The sequence below is a fragment of the Dipodomys ordii genome, unplaced genomic scaffold (assembly GCF_000151885.1).
Source record: "Dipodomys ordii isolate 6190 unplaced genomic scaffold, Dord_2.0 Scaffold17, whole genome shotgun sequence".
Lineage (NCBI taxonomy): Eukaryota > Metazoa > Chordata > Mammalia > Rodentia > Heteromyidae > Dipodomys > Dipodomys ordii.
Window position 1 is genome coordinate 18,028,232 of NW_012267233.1, and position 23,120 is coordinate 18,051,351.

At 35.5% G+C, this 23,120-nt stretch overlaps 1 protein-coding gene across 1 annotated transcript in view; it reads right to left on the minus strand.

Moving 5' to 3' along the window:
* Positions 1 to 23,120, minus strand: part of Slc26a7 (solute carrier family 26 (anion exchanger), member 7) — a 110,190-nt gene that overhangs the window by 68,668 nt on the left and 18,402 nt on the right. The window contains exons 3-4 of the mRNA XM_013012562.1: positions 17,719 to 17,829; positions 11,639 to 11,811 (exon numbers count right to left, since the gene is read on the minus strand). Of these exons, the coding sequence (XP_012868016.1) occupies positions 11,639 to 11,811; positions 17,719 to 17,829 (284 nt within the window). The remainder of the gene's footprint in view (positions 1 to 11,638; positions 11,812 to 17,718; positions 17,830 to 23,120) is intronic.

The following is a 23,120-nucleotide window of genomic DNA, read 5'->3' on the forward strand; positions in this document are numbered from 1 at the left end:
CCTATAACATATATCGAGGTTCATGTGGATAGAACTATTTGGTAATACTTGTATAAATACCATGTGTTCTATATAAATACAATGTATCTCAGATTTCAGGGTGTTTTTTTAACAAGCGTCCTTCAAATATTAACAAAAAAGAGGACATAGCAAACATTGGTATATCCAAATGGATGGACTAAGGCAAGCTTTTCAGGATATATTACTTTGTCTGTAATATTGCAGTTTACATTAGACCAAACCACCTGTTTGTCCGTTCAATAAAAATTTATAGAGAACTACCTAGACAATGCACAACATTGTTGCAGAATACAAAGATAAAGATACAGGCCATGCCTTTCAATACTGTCTGAAGAAAACAGAAATAAAGAAGCTAAGAGAGAGGAGAGGTAAGCATAGCAATTTAGACTAGTACATATTCAGGACGTGTTATACTCACAAACTGACACTGAATTAAAACCCTCTTGTACAATTACTGAAGGGTATTTTTTTAATGTTAAAAGAAAAAATACTAATCCTGGCATGGGAAAGTGAAGTTTATAAAGTTTATAAAGTTGTTTGAGTGGACTGTGAAAACTTGCTGCTCAGCATAGAAAGGTTAGGGAAGGAAGATAAATTATTCATGACCTTTGGACACTGAACCTTGCATAAGAATGTAAAAAAAAAAATTTAAAAAGAAACCTCTGTGTGACCAGAGAACTTGAGAGAAAAATATCAAATGGATACCTGTGTAGTTATATGTTTTAAAAGTGAAAGTATAAAACCCTCTTCCAAACTATTTTCAGTTTAAGTGATGAACAAAGGCTGAAAGGACAGACATTATATAAATCTTGAACTTATATTCAAGATTTAAGCTAAAGCAGATGCCCCAAAGTTGAAGCAATGTGTGTCCATAAATAAATGAGTGAATGGATATGCAAAATATGGTATGTACATACAGTAGAATACTGTTCAGTCTTTTTTGTGTTTTTGCTTGGTTGTGGGGCTTAGACTCCCGGCCTAGGCACTGTCCCTTAGATCTTTTTGCCCAAGGCTAGCTTTCTACCACGTGAGCCACAGCTGCACTTCCAGCTTTTTGGTGGTTAATCAGAGATAAAGTCTCATGGACTTTCCCTATGGGCTGGCTTTGAACCATGATCCTCATATCTCAACCTTCTGAGTAGCTAGGATTGCCGGCATGAGCCACCAACACCCAGTTTATAGAGTTTTTAAAATTAAGAAAATTCTAACATGTGCTTCAATATGAATGACCCTTGAGCACATTATATTAAATACGTGAAATAAGGGTCCTCTAGAACATGTAAAATTTGTTGTATGTTACACAAACACAAGTACTGTATGTTTGCACTTACAAGAGATATTTAGGACAGTTAAAATTAAAAAGACAAAAAGAATGGTGGTTGCATGTGGATGAAGTATGAGAGGCATGATAATGGGTATAACTTTGCAGTTCTATGAGAACTGTTACATAGACAGTGATGACAGTTAACTGATGACATAGTCATATAATATTATTAAATTAGAAACTTTGAAATGACTAATGTTAATATTTTTAGGTTATTTTTCTTTTGAAATAATTATCTATTGTATAATTCAATCATATAATGTATATTAAAATATAATACACAATTTAGGTGGTCAGAAATTCCAGAACAAATGGATTACAGAGTGTAACAAGAAAAACTAAATGACCACAACACTGAGCTTCTTACAGTCTCTATACATCATAATTCCTCCAAACTGTCATTCTACATCAACTGTAGATTTTTCAATCTGGCTAAATGTATGAAACCACCTCTCCAAAGGATTGGAAAAACATGTGCTGACATTAAAATTTTTGGAAATGAGTAGTGTCTGTTAAGAGTAAAAGCAAAGATGAAACAGAAAGGTCTAGTGGACAGCAGCAATTCTGAAACCACTCCACACATATTCTAGAAATGGAAATTTAAGTAAATGTCTGGCACACAGTAGAAATCAGATTCCTGCCTTTCAGAATGAGAGGTTACAATCAAGATGAGGAGACTAGAACAATATTTATGATAATAGATTAGAGTATGAATTCATACAGAAGTACATATTTTTAAGTATATAGATATATTTAAGTATATAGATATATACACATGGATCTGTTGGCTGAAAATCTCCAGAAGCTACAACCACCCAGTAACAATGAGCACAATAAACACCTTTGTCTTGATTTCTAACTTTCCCTCATAAAAGGAACTAGAATTCCCTAGAAAGCAGGACATATGCATCATATACATAGATCATCTTATATTATTAGCAAGTATGCAGGTAAATAAATAAGTCAAGAAGGGAAACTGATAAAAGAGATCTCTCAGTGAAAAATCTGGAACAATATTAAGTAAGACTGGATTTTAAAAGACTTATCGTGGAGTCCATAGTGATACAAATAATTGGCTAAACACATGGAAGACAAGAATAAATGTCCTTTACAGATATAGGATTCCTTTACATTGAAGAAACTTGATAAGTACCATCTCAGCCAGGTGACCATGTAAAGATGCACAGTCCTTTTGACAGTCTATAACGTGATGAGAATGTCACTCTCCCTCTTTGATATTCCTCTTTAAACTCTCCATAACCTCAGTCTAGTCATGGGGAAAACATCTAATACATGTTCCAGTGAAGAGACGTGTATTAGGAACTTCCAAGATGATAAAAAACAAAAACAAAATTGATAGGAATTTCCAGTGAAGAGAAAGTGGAGGAAAGACAGACCAGCTAAATGTAATACAATACCCTAGATGGTATCCTGAAACAGAGAAAGAGTGTTATATTACAAATTAAGGAAAGAGCAATTCAATCTATGGACTTTAGTTCATCATGTATAAATTGGTTCGCTAATTATCATGTGAATCACATTCTGATGTAAGATGTGAATGAATAATAGGTAATTTAGTGGAGAACATGGCAACTCTATTTACTATGTTGGCAACTATACTATTTAAATATATCCTACTTTCAAGAAAGAAAAAACTTTCATCTCTCTCACAGAGACATCAGGTGAATCAGGTAAATATGTGTGTTATGCATGAGACATACACTGTAGGCAAAAGTCACCCACCAGATGAATTTCACAGGTTTGATATGTACACAAATACCATAACAACAAACATTATGTAAACCTTTGCAAGAGAACAACATGCCACTGAAAGTCAAGAGGAGAGAGCTGTTTCAGGATAGGCTGTCCCATGACACTTAAAGAATTCAACACATAGACTTTATCAGAAAGCATTCCAGAAAAATGGAAGAGGATAAATCTAAAACCATTCAGCATGGGTTGTATTCAGATGATAAAGTGACTTGTTAAAATAAAAAACTAGCCAAAAGGGAGTCATAGAAAATAGGCAAGAGAATTTGATGGCAGTAGTATGGAATGCTTTTAAAACAGAGCAAGAGGAGTTTTGCAGAAGTTAGTGACATCATTCCCCTACATATATTAAACACCTAATTTTGCCAAGAAGTGTATGGCACACTGGCTCTAACATCAGAGCTGTGCTTTATAGGACTGATCTGATGGTAGAATGTGGTAATATAGGCCATTTAAGAAGTTATCATTTCTTGGATAAATTTGGGTCTTTACAACTTTGGTGCGGGGTGAGGGCTGAGGGGGGGAGGAGATGGGAAGGGGAAACAAAGGAGGAGGCAACAACGCTTGATAAGAAATGCACTCTTTACCTTGCCCATGTAATTGTAACCCCTCTGTACAGTATTTTCACAATAAAAAAAAAGTTATCATAAGATGAGTTGCTAGAAAAGAATGAAAGGACTTAAACTGGACAGGGTTGGAAAGGAAAAATGAGTTGTGATTACGCAGTAGACAAAGTGAGCATGTTGGGAAAACAAACATATCATTTGATTTTTATTATATAGTATGTATTAGAAATGTGCTGGCCCTTCTTTAAGAATTGATTCTACTTGCCATGATTTATGAAGTTGAATGAAGGAACTTTTCAGTTCTCAGACATAACAGGACAAAACTAATTTCTGATGAAAGAGAGAATGGGGCTCAGGAAGGCATGATTTAACTTCTTGGACTTCCTCCCTGTTCCTGCTATAGAGAAAAACAGCTAGAGAAAACTCCATGGACACATGGAGTCATCCTACTATTAAAAGACAGGAGAGTAGGGAGTTGATGTCATTGTAATTTTATCTTTCATCAGGTTTGGGGAATTGTGGGAGAAGGTAGAAGCCTTTGCTGGTTAGAGCTCCACATTGAGCAACATGAATCTTACAGGGAATAGGAGCAAATAAGAAAATTAAAGGTGTTATTGCTCCTTTCTCAGAAATTAGAAACTTACAACTTGAGAAAGTATAGACAGAGCATCTTCTGATGATGAATAAAAAGAGAAAGAGCAAGGTGTGAAAAGGCAGATAAATACATAAGCAAACTTCTCTGAATATCTGTCGCTTAATGTCTTGGTGCCACTAACATTTCACTGCACTTATTTCTCTTTCATTGCTTTAGCTCACACGTGTTAGGTGCAAGCTTCTAGAATTATAAAGATAATGCTCTGTTCTATAGAGACTCACAGTGTAGAACAAAATCAAATTCACACAAAATATGTCCTGATAGATGGATAAGCCCTACACAGTAAGACATACTCAATGTCTTACAGAAGAACATAAGAGGAGTCACTTATAACCATGGCTAGAGATTACAGGGAAGGATTCTCAGTGACTATATATGAGCTAAACTTTGGAGGAGGACAGGGAGGAGCCATATAAATAGTCTGAGAAAGAGTCTGGCAGGCCCAGGGGATGGCAAAGACATATTCCTAAAACCATCTATTCCATGATGCAGAGACATCATGCCATGCCCAGCACAACTTCTGCTACTGCTCTGGAGGTATGATATAGAAGGAAGCTAGCATCATACTAGGCCCTGGAAGATGGTGGGTTATGTTTCCTTGACTCTTTCTCAATATTAGTTTATAGAGGTGGGCGTGGTAGCACATGTCTGTAACCTTAGCACTAGGGAAGCTGAGGCAGGAGGAATATGTGTTCATAGCCTCAGCTTGGACTATAGAGCAAGGCATTGTATAAATGAATACATCAAGATGTGCAGCAAGACAGTTATCAGAGCATGTACGGAACTCCATCTTCTACTCTACCCGACCCTAGTTATAAAACTCAAATAACCTACTTTATCTTCAGCATCTTCACCTATGCAATAGGGAATAACATCATATATTATATATACTATACTGTATATTATATTGCATATAATATACTACATACTTATATTGTGTTTTATATATGCAATATATAAGATATAGTTCAACATGTTATTTTATACTATATATAATTAATTTTTTCTGGAAAGAATAAGTGTGATTTGCTGAAAACACAGGTAAACATATAGTTCACTAATTATTAAATTATTATTTTCAATAATTATTTTACACTATACAATAGTATATAACATATAATTGTTTTGGGGAGGAAGAATAAACATGATATGCTGAATAGACAGGTAAAATTAACTTATATCTTATGTCCTTCTTGTACTCCCAATCCTCTTACTTCATACCCCTAAAAAAAAAAAAACAGTTGGGTCTGCAATCAAAAGAAACTGGAGAATCTCCTATTTGGGTCTTTAGTTTGTTTATCATCTTTAAAGACATAAGCACACACATTTCCAGAATGTACTAGCTCAGTAATACACTCCACCTTGTGTCACCCAATGCTTACGCAACTGTCAAACAAAAGAGCTGTGTATCTCTTATCCTTCAGGGCAGAAATCTTGTCCTGTAGTTATTGCAGAAAAGTAGATCTTGGGAAAATTTCCAGAAGTAAATGGGCCAGGAACAATCCCAGACCTCTCTTAGTTCCTGGAAAAAGGAATAGGCAATATGCCCACCATGCAGAATAAAAAAAAATCTACAGGGAGAAGAGAAGAAAGTTTTAAAAGTATATTGAATTGGAGGTAGGGTATTGGTTTCTCAGCAGAAAGGTTTATTGATGCTGGCATTTTAAAAGGTTTCACCTTGACATGAGGTTCATACCTCATTGTTGTGATCATGCAAACAATTCCTCTTTTTGGCTGCTACTAGTGATTGGCTGGAAAATTTGTCTTTTTTCTTTTGTTTACTTCTTTAATGAAATACAAACAACACAAATTGCATCAGTAACTTAGAAGGACCTTTTTATTTTTTGCAAATGAGATATTTAGATGGTAAGAAGGAACTGTTTGGGAAGAACAGAATTGGTAGTGGGTGAAAGTAGAAAATGACGGGGATGAGTCTGATAGAAATATCTTTTTTTTTTTTTACCTGGTCGGTCGTGGGGCTTGAACTCTGGGCCTGGGCGCTGTCCCTGCGCTCTTCAGCTCAAGGAGAGCACTCTACCACTTGAGCCACAGCGCCACTTCCGGTTTTTTTTCTAGTGGTTTATTGGAGATAGGAGTCTCATGGAGGGCTGGGAAGTTGGCTCAGTGGTAGAGCTCTTGCCTTGCATGCATGAGGCCCTGGGTTCGATTCCTCAGCACCACATAAGCAAAAAGAAAAAAGCTGGAAGTGGTGCCGTGGCTCAAGTGGTAGAGCGCTAACCTTGAGCTGAAGAGCTGAGGGACAGTGCCCAGGCCCAGAGTTCAGGCCCCACGACCGGACCCTTCCCCCCCCAAAAAAAAGAGTCTCATGGAGTTCCTTGCCCAGGCTGGCTTTGAACTGCGATCCTCAGATCTCAGCCTCCTGAGTAGCTAGAATTACAAGCGTGAGCCACCGGCGCTCAGCTAGAAATATCTTATATGTGTTTAAAAGCAGAATAATGAAATGCATTATTTTTTGTGAAAATAAAAGTGGTTGAGGATAAGTAAGAGTAATAGAGAGAGTGAAATGAATCAAAGCATCTATATGCATAGTAGACCCATCACAATGAAACTACTTTGTATAAGTATTATATGCTCATTGTTTTGGCTTCTTACTATGATTTCTTACTTGGTTTCTTATTATTTTTTGTCTTTAAATAGCTTTACAGGAGTTTCAATTCAATATGAGTACAATTTTTGAGTGAGTGGACTCACAAATGAATGCGTCTAATGCATCTTGGTCAGTGTTATCCATATTTGCTGATTTCTTTAAATATGATAAAGTGATAACAAAAACATGAGTACTTCAGCCTTAGTCACTGCATTATCCACAATCAGAAATTATATAAGTTCTGATCACAGAAACTTCTATTATGTTCTAAAATCATCACAATAAACATAACTAATCAACAATAATAATGTTCCACTGAATGGGAAAATTTGAGAAAAAAAAACAGAATAGTAAATCTGTTTTCATAGAACCCGAGAAAAAAGTAAGCTCATCTACAGTAACAGGAAGTGGTTGATATGGAAAGGAAGAAGGAAAGGGTGTAAATGAGAAGGAGGAATCAGTGACAAAAAATGGCATGGGCAGTGACAGACACCATCACTATCTTGATTACATATGTCAAAATGCATCAGACTGTATATTCTACAAGCATGGAATTTTTATGAGAATTATGTTGCAATAAAATTCCTTTCACAGGCCCATAATTAAACACAGGACATATCTCATTACATGATTGTGACTGTGTAAGTGTGCTCTATTTAAAAGTGTGCTCTATTTAAAATAGCACTCTAAGTAAAATGGTAAGAAACGAGAGGGACAGGAATATATTATTTTGCTTGAATGACAATGAGTGAAAGGTTGGGACGCATTCGTATTTGCGAATATACACACACCTACAACTTACCTAAGTGGTGAACAAAAGACTAGAAGCCATTATTCTGGTGAGGATAGTCCACAAAAATGAATGTACTATTATCAGAGCAAGAAAAATCAGACAGATAAAATAATGAACACTCACAAACAATAAGGCTGACTTATAACTATGCACTACAGATTCATGCTTCCCTTCTACAGCTACCTATACCTATTTTCCTCTTTGTGCTGAACAACCATCCACAAAATGCTGATTATAGAAAACCATTAGTAAATTAAGTAACACTAAATTACTACAACCAACACCTCCTGGCCACAGTACAAGTACACTAAAAATTATTCACAAAACCAAAAAGCAGAAAGACCCACCTACCTAAAAAATCTACAACTTCTGTCTTAAAAAATTATTAGGAGAAATAAAATTAACATTATTCAATTTTTAGTTCTTATAAAAATGCTAAAAGGTAGACACTACATATGAGAATCCACAAAATATGTCTGAAAAACTGAGTATAAAAATGGGTAGCATTAAATGTTTTTAATCAATAAAAAAGAAAAATATATAAGAAATTAATTAAATATCCAGCTGAAAAAAATTAAAAATCAACAAATAACCCCAAATATACTGAGGAAAAAATAAAAATTAAAGCAGAAATAGCAATGAGAAAAAGTTAGTCTATTTCAATACCCTGCTTTTAAAAACTGAAGTAGCAAAATATACACATCACTACCAAACATAAAACTGAAGTTTAAAAAGGAATCATAATTGATTGTATAGACCTACAAGCAAATAAATTTGAAAATCAAGATAAATGATCATTTCCAAGCAAAGTACAGATTTCCAAATTTGCCAGCATTAAAAGAACCAATTTTTTTTGTAGAAAAAATTGGAGAATACTGTCAGGAAATGTTATGAGTAGGGTAAAAAGCACTAGATAACTGATCATTTCAAAGAAAGATTCTACAAAGCCTTCTTCAAAGACTAGATGCTCCCCCAAAAGGGCTGTTTATGCTAAGAGGACTGAAAGGGATACTAAGAAGAAAAACGTTGTCATTCCTGTCCAATACCATTGGAGAAAAATGCAAGTATTGAATAAATAAATTCATTATTTACTAAATTAACAGTATTAAAATAATAATAATAATAATGCCCAACAACATACTGAGGGAAAAAAAGAAACCATGGTCATTAGGAATATATTTGAGCCGCTTTAAAGTTGACTCATTAGTAGAAAAATAATACGCAATATGATCGTTTCAAGAAAAAACATGATTATCTCTACGTACATTGAGAAGCCCTCAATAAACATTCACTATTTTTATAAAGCTCTACACCAATTAATTTCACCCCTTCTGTCACATTCCCTAAACCCTTCTCTCTGAAATAGCACCCCCAACAGGTTTCCTTGTTCCAATTTCAGAGTGGCAGATACTCTATTTTGAGAGTATTCAGTCTTTTCTTTCATCCTCCCTCAGCTACACCCTGATTTTACCAAACAGTTCAATCTTTTAACCTAAATAATTTTACCGCTTAGTTTTTAGAGGGAAACATATCAACCTGGAAACAAACAATGTGTAAACTGAAGAATACACAAATAAAACAAGGCAATAAAACACTTCCTGTGTTTATAGAAAATGGATACTTGGTCATTTTCCTGATATTCAGTGCATTTCAATTCTGAGGAAGAAAAGCAAAGGGGGAAAAAAGTGGCTGAGAAGCTAGATACAAAACGATCCAAAGAAACTGGGCCTAGTATAGTCTGGAGATTTTCTCAGCAAAAGTTAGCCTCCAGACCAGATGTGAAAAACAACAACAACAACAATAAGCAGAAAGCAAAAGGACAGGGCGGTACTCAAGAAGTAGAGTGCTTGCCTGGCAAGCATGAAGTCCTATGAGCAATTCTCAGTACCATTTTTTAAAAAGATGCTAAGTTTCTAGTTGGTGATGTACAGATGAGTTTGCAGGTCAAATAAAGTCCAGCCATCTGTTCAAAAATTGGCTAAAACATAGGTCACATATCAAGGACCAGAGCTAAAGAGGAAAGAAAACAGATGTCTGGTGAAGTTATAAGGGAAAACATGCAACTATCTGGATCAGATTTACATGTAATAAAAAGCCATGAAAATGAAATTACTTATGTTATCTATAACAATATCCTGTTTCATCCTTACTAAATTTTTACTCATAATTCTAGTGAATTTCAGTTTGAGAATTTTTGTCTTTTGTTGTTTATAGTGTTAGAATCCCAACTTTTACATGTATATTTATCGTAAGAATTCTTAACTAAATTAAAAATTTTAATCCAAATATGTTAGATAATTATAAAATGACTGATGATTGTTTTAAATTCATGGAAATCAATTAAATGAGAACTCTGCACAAAGTTACTAGTCTTATTGTGAATTATTTATTCTCTTAGATTTAAAAACTAATACTGATATGTACATAAAAATAGTTATCCTTCACTGTATAAAATAAAAGAAATCAAACCTGAAAACTAACTTATAACTTCAAAGAGAAACAAGACTGGAAAATAATGGGTCAAGGTTAAACAAGTTCTCTTGTGTTAATGCAGAGATTTCTTTTTCAAATGAACAGAAATTAGGGAAAGCATATATGACAAAGCAATGCAACATATTCGTGTTTCAATTACCAGTTCATATGGCTGGTTATTTTTTAAATGGAGACAAATGGTAAGTCTTTCACAAGGCCTCATAGAGAACAAATAAGCAACGAAAGATCATTAAGCCTTCCTGTGCAAGTATAGGAATTCACCCATGTTTGAAAAATTAAAGTTCACAGAGTTCCCAGGCAACTAGTTTTTGTTTCATTTTTATTTCTATTTTTAGCATAGTCATAAAAGCCAAAGAAATTATGATTGGCCGTCTAGTTTCATCTTCTTCTTCCTTCTACCCAATTCTAGGCAGTCACCAACCATTTTTCTGCCTCTTGGTTTATATATAATCTTGGTCTTATAAATAATGTGACATATTTAGAGAGACATTCCTAACCCCAAACAAAGACACCCACCCAGGCTTTGTAACCATATAATTCATTTTACAAGAAGGGAGTAAGCAGAAATGACCACCAGACAGGCAATCCCATGTCTACTATGAGCCCCAAAAGCTCAGGTGGCAAAAGTTTGGCCTCCAGGGATCAGGGGTATTATCTGGGGAAAATAAATCGATTGTGAGGGTCCTGACCTAATTTACTACAGGTTAAGCTATTGAAAAATGTACAAGAAAATGGCATGACTGGAAAATTGGTGGAAACTGGGAAGTCAGGCTTAATTGGAGAATGTATTGCACTAGTACTGTACCCTTGAAGGGCTTACCTTTCCCCCAGTTTTCCACTCTGCACTCTATTTCCTGGCTGCCATGATGTAAGCAACTTTTCCTTTCCCACCATCAAGCTCTGCTTCATCCCAGGCTTAGGGGACTGGTCTTCTTTAAGTTGTTCTCACCCATTATTTTCTCACAATGACAAAAATTGACTTAAACACTTTGTTCATTTTATAGTTACTTCTAAGTTTTCTACCTTTGACTACTAATTAGAAACAGCAAAATATCTAACTCTGACATTTTGCGGAAAATGAAGCCAACAAACCTGGCAGCTATATTCACGTAGGGTTGTGAAAGTGGCAAAGACTTTGGTTCCATTTGAAAGTGGCACAACGCTGGCTCTAAAGATCACAATGCTTTTGAAGCAAACAAAGGACTCTTTGTCACTGGTCCAGTAGAGTAACTACTGGATGGAGAAGACAATAACTGCATGAAGACATAACACTTGAAAATAAAACTCACCCTTTAACTTATCTGGAGACACAAACCTATTAGCAAGAATACAAATATAACTAGTGCTGATCACCTTTCCACCACCACCGTTTCCCGTGCTATTATTTACAAGTCTCAAAATGACTTACCTGGATCACACCAGCCAAGAAGGAAACCGCTGCAGCAACTCCAATCCTCTGCATCTCAAAGTCAGAGAAGCCTAGCACACTTGAGTGATTGTGTGTGGTGAGGTTCTGGCTGCTCTGAGGGACCAGTCGCTCCACAGCATTGGCTGAGATTAAGGATGTCAAGGCAAAGGTGCCTAAAAGAGGGGAGGCAAGTAATTTTATTAATTGCAGACACATGATTAAATTCTGCCATATTGTAGTGCCAAATAGATCTCTTGGCAACTCTATCCTTCCACTGGGGCTTCTCTTCTCTATTTTTCACCACATTCCTGAAAGAAACAGATACCTCCATATGCCTACAGCCACACACATCTATCTACTTCGCCCTAAGCTTTATAATTTTGTACCTCTCATAGATGACTATAGAGAGAGTACTTGGAGCAAGTATCAAAATTATGGACTGAGTCAGGTGCCAGTGATTCACATCTGTACTCCTATCTATTAAAAAGGCTGAGATCTAAGGATGGCAGTTCAAAGCCAGCCCTAACAGACAAGTCAAGAGAAGCTTATCTCCAATTAACAAGCAGAAGAAATTCTGAAGTAATGCTTTGGAGCAAGTGGTTGAGTGCCAACCCTGAAAGAAAAAAGGTAAAAGGTAGTGCCAGGCTCTGAGTTCAATTCCCAGTACCAGCACATACACAGATATACAGACACTGACTTAGACACACACACACACACACACACACACACACACACACACACACATTATGCACATTATGAATTCTTGCTTGGATTTAACTTCAATCACTTAACTGTCAATGTGACCACATGTATTTTACTCAGGGTGTAAATTGCCTTGTCCCTTAAATGATGGTAATATATGCAGTTTAGGCTTTCGGGTGAATATAAAGGAGAGAATTGAAGACTTCATTAAATTCAGTGGTCAATATAATCTCTTTGGCTGAAACATTTTCTCTTCACATGCACCTGCATAAACCTGCTTTTCTTTAAGTATCTGGCTCAAATTTCAAATATACAAGGATGCATCCCAATTAACTATTCCTGGCTTAAAATTTTGCACCTGTTATGACTCATTGCTGAGTATTCCTTTATAACAACATGGTATGGCCTATAAAATGATTAAATATATCATTTCTTTTTACTGCTATTAGACAAAGTTTAATGGTATTTCCTAGAAATTGTCTTGGCCTCCTACTTTTATGGGAGCATGGTTATTGTAGTCTTCTATTTTTTTCTTAGAGTTCTTAGCATCAATTTTGACATAGTTTGTCTAACAATGCAGTCACACAGATAGGGAAATGTTGATTTCCTCAGACAGGCTCAAGCTAAAGAACCATACTACATGTTGCAGACATCCCCTGACTCAGCAGTTAAAGATTGCTTTGCTTCAAGTTGTGAAAAAAAAAAGTGCATCGGCAGCAGGACCAGGAAAGAGAGATGTGAGTCCGACAGAAACAGATCTCAATGGAGACCCACAACACACTACTCTTGATTGATAAGGGCATTTGGATAAGACAAGCAATATGTGTTGTGAATTCAGAACAATATGATGACAATATAGGAACTTAGCCTAAAACGCCAAACTGCTATCCTAGACTACTTTGTAAAAGATCATATTCTTCATACACTGAGGCTATTAAGGCTTACATAAGATAATACATTACAGTATATGTCATAAAGTTAACTACTGGCATGTAGTTAGCACTGAGTGTTAGTGTTAGTTTTTCAGATGATTTCTACAATTAAGGTCAGAATGCTCTGTTATGGTCTGTTATTCTTTGTTTTTCTCTAAGAGATGATGGTACATAAACTCAGAGAAATCTGAATAGAATCTTCAGTGCACGCTAAGTCATTCTCTATTAATAAATTCATGAATACTAATCATCAGGGTCACTATCATCATCACCTCAAGTAACTAACATAACTGATTATGAGAGACAAGAATCCAGTTTCCAGGATAGATAACATTAAGTAAGATATATTCACCATGGAACCTAGTTTTTAGAAAAGATATTTTTCATGGTGTTTTACAACAGGATGATATTGAGACCAAATGAGACACTCCTGAAAGTTAAAAGTGTCTCTTCTGGTCTTTAAATCTAGTAGACTACAGAATAAACTGTTTTATATAGAAGTGATTGTGCAAATGCCTAAAGAACATTTTAAGATAGAAATGAGTTCAACTTTGCATTCAGATTTAACTTTCTTAGGATTTTAAGAAAGATAAGAAGGAGTCGTCAAATGGTAGGAGAGTAAGGACCTTCGTAGGCTTTGATGGAGAGAGAAAAAACAAGTCTTCCCTGATTTGAAAGCAGTGCATGGTTGGCAGGGTTGCTCCCTCATTTTAAGCTCTCAGTAAATATTTATTTCACTCTGTGTAGAAGTTATCCTTGACAAACATCCTCCATTGCTGAACAGACTGTGTCCTCTCAAAACACTTTCATAGTTAGTTGAGGACAAGGTCCTACAAATGATCACATTTTGGTAATCTTCAGCAATATTGTTTCCATTGGATACATATCCAGATTTTTTTTCCTTTCCCATACCAAGAAACAAAGTTGGTTTTTTTTGTAGCTTCTAGATGTCAAGATTATGTTTTACACAACTTTGTTTTAAAATAATTATATTTTAAGTTTAAATATTTGCAAATTAAGATTAAAATTTTGCATTGTTGAGCAAATAGGACTTTCTGTGGCTTGATGAATCATTTACTTGTTTTGGGTTTTTTGTTGTTGTTGTTATTGTTGTTTTGGTCAGGCCTGGGATTTGAACTCAGGGCATGGGTACTGTCCCTGAGTTTCTTTTGCTCAAGGCTAGCAATCTACCACTTGAGCCACAACATCACTTCTGGCTTTTACTGTTTATGTGGTACTGAGGAATTGAACCTAGTGCTTCATGCATGCTAGGCAAGCATTCTACCACTAAGCCACATTCCCAGCCTGAATCATTTGTTTTTAAGAGATGCTTCCACCATTATTTGCCATGGAGTCCAGTATTCCATTTTGAACACCTAACTGGAAGATAAAACCCAAGTCACACTAGTATCTTAATAAAACAGAGTGGGTAAGCCGTTCCATAGCATATACTAAAGTTAAATAAAAGAGAAATCTGTTCTGTGTATTAAATATTTGTAAGGACATTTGGTGAGACTCATTTGTTCCATGTTTAGGACCATAGGCAAGTTCAAAAAGTGATTCATTGCTGATTTATATCTTGTGCCATAAAGTCTAAGGATCTGCTCCTTCTTACTGATATTAAACAAATAAATATCAGGTTAAAACTAAAATGAGATGTTTCAGCTTACTCTGTAAAATATAAATTCAGAAATAAAATAGCATTAGCATTTATTTTTCAGAGAGAAATGTCTGTAAATTGCATGTATTTTGAAATGCCTGTTATTTACCTAAAGAGACCACAAGTTTCCTATAGTTGATAATAATCTGTAAATAATCTGTTAGTTACAGAATCTTATGTAAATGGTCATTTCGAAACTATGTGAGCATCAAAATGTTTGCAGTACTTATCCAACAAGTAAAATGGCTATCTAAGTACATATTTAAGCATTATCAATTTGGGTATTTTTGACTTCTAAGTATAATTATGGTCTCTTGAGCAAATTGGCTTTGCTTTACTCTTTTATCTTGTGCCTAAACAGAGGAAATGCTTGTGGGGTCAGCTCTAAAACCATTTGGTTCTTTATAAAAACATATGTAAATGTTCTAAAAATAAAAATAAACTGTTAGGAAATAAGGACACAGGATAATTAAAAGGTAATAAACATGAAGAATTTTTAACCTACTCTAGTGCTTTTCTCCTTTTGCATCAGGACAACAGGAAAGTTCCTTCAACAAGATAAAAAATCGCTTAGGTTTTAGATTCAGCTACATGGACTTTTCAAATGGTATATCTAAGACTTTAATCTGAGCTCTCATGAGAAACTTCCTGAATTTTAGGGCTTGTAGGATCTTTACTTTTCTTTCCTTTTTTGTCTGAAATACACAGATAACACTGTCTATTTAAGAGGGGTTTTTGAAAATAAAGCTTAATTTGTGTGATGTTGGTGATTGAACCTAGGGATTTGTGCAAACTATACAAATACTCTTCCTCATGGATAGAGCAAACCGGTAGAGTATTTGTATAGTTTCCTTTCCTTTTTTTTATGTTGCCCTTTCATTTTGTTGTTTTTTGAGACAAAGATCTCATTATATTAGTCCAATCTAGCCTGAAACTTACTACGTAGCCCAGACCAACTTCAAACTTATTATCCTCTTGTCTCAACCTTCTGAGTGCTGGGATGTCCCATTATGCCTGCATAAAGCTCTTCCATAATTGTCTGAAATAGATATATGTGCATATATGTACATACATGTACATATACACATACATGTGTGTACATGTATATGCACACATGCAAGCTATGTATACATGTATACATTGCCCTAGACAATATATATCTTATGACAGTCATGTTTCTCTTAATAGGGATACATTCTGAGAAATACACTGCAGACAATGTGTTGTCAATATCATAGTGTACTTACTCAGCCTAAGACAACTGGGACATTACCAGGTAACCTCATTTTATGGGACTTTGCTTTTATATGCCCTTTATTGTTGATGGTGGCTTATAATGTGTGTGTGTGTGTGTGTGTGTGTGTGTGTGTGTGTGTGTGTGTGTGTGTCCATGAAACCTGGAGATCTTCTGAAAATGCTGATTATAATTCAGTAAGTCTGAAGAAGCCAAGATTTTTTTTTCCATTTCTCACAAATTCTTACACAATGCAGCATTGTGCATGATTGCAAACTTCACATACTTCCCCCATTATAACGCTATTTGGTATAAAAATCCAAGTTTAGATGAATTTCCTGAGAAAATGTACAAGCCAATGTGGTGGACAAAATTTGAAATATGCGTAGGTCCTAAACTCCAGAACCTGTGAATGTTATGTTCTATGGCAAGTATAATGCATGCTCCAGATGGAATTAAGATTGCTAATCAGCTGACCTTAAAATAAGGAGATTATCCTGGATTACTCAATAAGTAAGTTCAGTGAACTCACAAAATTCTTCAAAGATAGAATCAGAAGGAGATTCAAAGATGTTGCACTACTGACCTTGAAGGTGTTTGATAAGTCCCTGAGCCAAGGAAAGCAAGAGGATTCTTGGAGACAGAGAAGTCCAGAAGATGGCTTTCTTCAAAAACAAACACACCCTTGCAGGCACTTCAGCTTTACCCATGTATCATTTGAAATTATGGATCTGCAGAGCTGTGGAAAACTTTTCCTTGTTCTAAGTTTCTAAACTCATGACAATTTGTACAGCCACAACAAGAAATACCTCTGTAGAAAATTCCATTTAAATATAATTGTATTGCCAGAATACTTAAGATTAAAGTTATCATTTTATAATAATAATAACCAAATAAACAACTTTATTAAATCTTATTAGGAAGCAAGTACTAAGTATTATACATTAATTATCTAGCTCTCACTAAAATTACATGAACTGTAGGGTTCATTCTATCACAAGAGTGACAGAGTCACTCAGGTAGCACATAAAGGAGACACGAACCAGGCCCAACTATGACCAAAATTCATCCTACTGTATTACTAGAAAAATTGTGATTGTTTACAAATTCTTGAGTAATGAACACCTAGGCAATGTAGTACATACTTATTAAAGGGTACTATAGAATGCAGTCTGGAAGAAACTTAAAAGATCATTTGATCTAAGTATCAAATACATGTAAAATACTCTTCAATATTCTAAACTTTATAGTCTTTGTTTTCTTTCAAGTGTGCACTTTCTCTTATTGTAAATCCAGGAGATTCTCCCTTTCTTTCATTTTTTGTTACTAAAAACTACACAAGACTTCTTAGTAATAATTTGCATTCACAGTAATATACCAGTAAATCACAGTATACATTGCTTATCTGAAACACAGATATGCTTGGCTCTAATATTTGCTAAGCTTTTCAGCAGTGCATTTAGAACTGCTTTGGAAATGCAATCGGTAACTAAGGATTACTCTGAGTCTCTTTGATTAGTAGGAGGAGAAACATAAACATAGAAATGATTACCTGTGGCCACATGACGTCCCATTCCAAATATGGCATAAATGATGGCAGGAAACAGAGACCCATACAAGCCAAACACTGGATGCACAGAGGAGAGAATAGCAAAGGCCAGTCCTGTGAAGAAGACCAGGGCAATTAGGACCATTTTGTACCCCAGAGGTACAATCCATTATGAAATGCAATGGCTATTGGTTTCTTTTTTTTTTTAATTTTTTTTTGGGGTCCAGTCGTGGGGCCTGAACTCTGGGCCTGGGCACTGTCCCTCAGCTCTTCAGCTCAAGGCTAGCGCTCTACCACTTGAGCCACAGCGCCACTTCCGGCTTTTTTCTTTTTGCTTATGTGGTGCTGAGGAATCGAACCCAGGGCCTCAGGCATGCAAGGCAAGTGCTCTACCACTGAGCCACCTTCCCAGCCCTGGCTATTGGTTTCTTAAAGCTGAAATTAATCATAATTTTATTTTCCTACTTGTTCATCAACCACAGAATCTAGCACTATTGCCCTAAATAAAAGAAAAAAAATACTCATTTGTTCATAGGCACATTTCAATCCAAACACTACTCTTTTTAGCCTACTACTATTCCTCCTTGTTGCAGAGATGTTTATACATAAATAGTGGTTTCTTTTTCTGCATTTTTTTTAATTTTTTGAATGTATTGTTATAGTAGAGTTGATATACAGAGGGATCACAGTTACGTGAATCAGATAATGAGTGTAATTCTTTTTGAACCATGTCTCTCTTTCCCTCTCTCTGTCCCAGTTTTTCCCTCCTTTCCCCACCCACACGATATAGAGTTCATTTGCCACATACTTTCTAGTGAGAATAAACAATGGTTTCTTTTGTCTTGCCAGGGATGGATAGAAGGGATATCATCATGGCAAGATATCTCTCAGCATGTTTATATTTTTATATTTTCATATGTACTTTTTTATTTGTGCAATAAGCTAGGCAGGACCAGTAGCTTTACCACTGAAGGATGAAAACTCTGACAGGGAATACAGTCTTGGATGGGGATCAAAAGGAAGCACATTCAAAGTTGGCTGGTTGGCTGCCAGGGTGACCAACTAAGATTTGCATTACAGTGACAGGGTCAATGCATGGACCTACCTACTCCCCACTAATTTAACACTAGACTGTAATCCAGGAGTCATATCTTACTGTGGAAAAAAAAATCAATTTTGCTTATTTAGTGTTCAAGGAGTAAGGAATAATGCACAACTATTCAATGTTATACTTTATAGATACTAACATTTATGTATTTTATGTTACATGCACGTTGAAAATATGCCTAGACATGTCCAAATGACATGTCTAAAGACATGGGTTTTAAGTGGAACCAAAGACTGAATTAGTACAGGTTCATTTAAGCAGCCAGATGTGGTGATATATTCCTGTGCTCCCAGCACACGGGCAATGAGATCATGCATTTGAGGCTAGTCTGGGCTACACTGTGAGGCCCTGGCATTCCCTCCCCCCTCTTGTGAGGCTGGTCATTGACATTAAACAAATACTATAGTAGGTTCTGAAGTTCATTTATGACTATCAGCTTCATACTGGAGAGCTGATTGGGCATAAATATCATTATAAGTTACACAGTGGCTCTACAGAGGTAGCATTAGAATCTGGAAAGTCTGCGTATAAGGCCAGGTAATTATTCACACTGTGGAGCCTAGGAGTCTGGGTCCAATTTTTACTGCTGAAATTTTGCTGTTTTAAGTTAATGATACTTGTACTTTTTAAATACCTTCCTGGTTATATGTTGAATATTTTCCAAGTAGTACAAGAAATATTTGTTATTATAATAAGTGAAAAATCTACTAATAACTATCTTCTCTTTAAAAAAAAACCCTCCAATTTGTTGTTTATTGGTCATATATTCCTGGCTGGAGGAAAGGGCTTTGGAAAGCTAATTTTTTCCCACCTTTACCAAAGCATCTCTTGGAATTTTTAATATAAATAACTTTGTCAAAAGCATTGTGCTTGCTTCAATTACTCAGGAAGCTTTTTAAAAAATCACTTTTTACCTGTGATAAGTTACCTATTGAAAGACAGAAATGCAGCATAGTAATAAAGGGCTTGCCTAGCATGTTCCACTGTTACACACACACACACACATACACACACACACACACACATACACTCAACCATATAAACAGACAGAGATGCATGGACAGAGATGTGTGGTATTCCACATAAGAAAGATAAATGTGGCCCATATTTTACCAGATCATCTAAAAATGCAAAATCAATGGTGGGAGGAAGAGGATGTATCATATCTAACAGAAGCACCTTGAATACAGCTGTTAAATTCTGGTCATTGTGGTTAATATAGACAGGATCTGGATTAGTCCCAGGTAGATCTGATTGGCTGCATTTCTACACTATCTATAGTAAGCAAATGTTAATACAGACCTGCAAGCTATCAGCAACTTTCTTCTTGCCCTATGAATACAGAGCTCCTATTTAACCTGCCTAATTACAGTAACACTCATCTTTTTCTTTTGGTTTAGCCCAAATACAATTCAAAATAAATTGGTCTAATCACTCATCTAATCTCTGCTTCTTCTATCCATACAAATTTAAAATGGGAATAGTCATGTAAAGAATATTTAGTACCAAGTTTTTTAAATAATCTCTTGATTGATATCAAGTGCAAAAATATAATCATCGTAGTTTTCTAACCTCAAAATTAAAAGTGATGTATACATTTCCTTTATTCTGTATTACACTGCTACTAAGTTTTCATTTTAAGCAATAAATTCACTCATCCTTGATTCGCATATATATACATATATATGTATGGCAATGAACAATGACCAAATTGAAGAAAGACAGAATGAATTCAGATATATAACACTTTAACATTTTATCTATTCTTGCATTAAATATGAATTATAAGCCCAAGACCATCCTACTGATGTGTAAACCTCAAAAAAAGGGTAGATAAAATTTATTTTCCTAATTTACTTATTACTATGGTTCATAGATAAAGAACATAGATTTTTTTCACACATACACACAAGAAGCAAGTCTGTTCACTCTCTGCCTCCTCTCCCACTTGCAGTCTTTTGTCTGGACTAAATCTACAAAAGGAGAATGGAATATCACGAAGATGTAGATTTTCATTGCCAGTTAGAATCATTCTTCTAGATTTCAGTAATAGTAATTATTTTTAGGAAAGATGGATCATGTCTAGAAATTGAGTAATGATATTAATGGAAAATTGGTACTAGGATGACTCTGTTGGAGATATTACGTTCTGAGATCTTTCTGTGTTATTTTAGACTACAACTTTTCATTGTCACATCAAACAGACAGGACCCCAGAAGCATTTGCTTTTCTCCTATGGGAATAATAATATTTTATAGTTTTAACCTCTTATTATGAAACTTATATGGCCCAGAAAACTAAGTTACCACAACTCAATTTCAGCAGAATACATTCCTCCCAGAATGTTAATCATCATGAAACACCTTTGAGTATTATGATTTGAGTTGTATTCCCCAAATTTCATTTGTTGAAGTCATAACCTAGAATCTCAGAATATGAAGTACTTATTTGGAAAAGGATTGTTATGGAGGTAATTAGTTAAAATTAGGGGTCAAGAGACTAGGGTAGACCCTAAACTAATCATGAAAATAGGAAGGTGTGCATACAGGAAGAGCATCACATGAAAATAAAGCAGAGAGTGGGGTACTCATTCTATACTAGAAAATGACCAGCAAGCCACCAGAAGCTAGGGGCTGTAAGGGGAATAGATTCTGTCTCACATCCCTCAGAAGAAACCAACCCTATGACAATTTGATTATGGACTCCTGACCTCTAGAACTACCCTAAGGCTATGATAGCCTTAGCAAAAGTACATAGTATCATAGATAATGAAAAGTCATTCGAGGCTGGGGGATTTAACCCCATATTGTGAACAAAATCAAAGTATTTGTCCTTAAGTGAGAGAGTGGTTAAGAAAGAACAGTAGAGAATGAGTAAGATCAAGGTGCAGTATCTGCATGTATAGCACAGTGTGTAACTAAATGTGCTAAATGTCAATATCATTTACATTTTGTACTTTTGAGTCATTGGCATCTGAGATGTTTAGTTCTTAAATAAGTGTCTAGAGATTAATTGTTGAATATAAAATTCCTTTATGAAACTGTGTGCCCAAAGCTCAAATGTAAAAACCAAAACCCAATCCAGCGCCATCACTAGGAATGTTTGCAGGATTCTCAAGAAAAGTGCTCTTGGGCTTCTGAAATGCCTGGACACATATGAACTAAGGTAGGCCAGGCACATTTGTGCTCAATGTTCTAAAGCTTTGTCAAATAGAATTGACTCAGAAGTAAGACTATTCCACTGTCTCATTCGTCTCCCCAATTTCTGGTCCACAGAAAGAAAATATTCACAGCATATTGAAAAGGCTGAATGACCAACTTATGGTTTGAAACTCCTTTCCTCATCTGGCAGCCTGTATCTAACCCAGCCAGAGTCAATGCCACAGCATTCAGCACCCAGTCTCCTCTCCCAGAGGATTCATTTTACTTATGACAAGAGCAACTCAGAACACACTGATAAATTTTCCCTAGTGTTCACAATAAAAGAAAATGGAAAGCCAGGTGCCAGTGGCTCACGCCTGAACTCCTAGCTACTCAAGAGGCTGAGATCTGAGGACTGCAGTTCAAAGCCAACCAAGGCAGGAAAGTTGGTGAGACTCTTATCTCCAATTAACCACCAGAAAACCAGAAGTGGCACTGTGGCTCAAGTAGTAGAGCACTCACTTTGAGCTGAAGAGCTTAGGCCCAGAGTTCAAGCCCCATGACCAACAAAAAAGAAAAAAAAGAAAATGGAAAATCTTCAGTTTGGTCAATTTCAAAACAGATTTGTTTCTCCAAATCATGTTAAAACATTGTTTGTGATACTTTCAAGTAATCAAATAGAAAGCAAACAATGCTAAATATTGGGATCACAAATGATTTACTGCATTTTGATTATGGTAGAAACAAAACTGTAGGACTAAAGATATCTATTTTAATATCAAAGTGTGATTCTTACCCTAATAAATTGCAACACATGATAGATATTAGTATTAACCAAATAATACTCTCCACAAAGACACTCATATGAGTAAAACTTAGAAAATGACTCAAAGCTTAAATATTTCCTATGAATTTCTTGATTTGTACATGAGGTTACAGACTGATGCCTTGAATATAGAACATCAGAGATATCTCAAATTCATCCTGAAGCTAGGCCAGCAATGAAGGCTAATTATCGCCTACTCCCTACCAACTAGGAAACACCTCCCAACATTTTTTTGTTTTATTTTATTTTATTTTATTTTTATTTTTTGTGAACATACTGTACAGAGGGGATACAATTACATGGGCAAGATAATGAGTACATTTCTTATCAA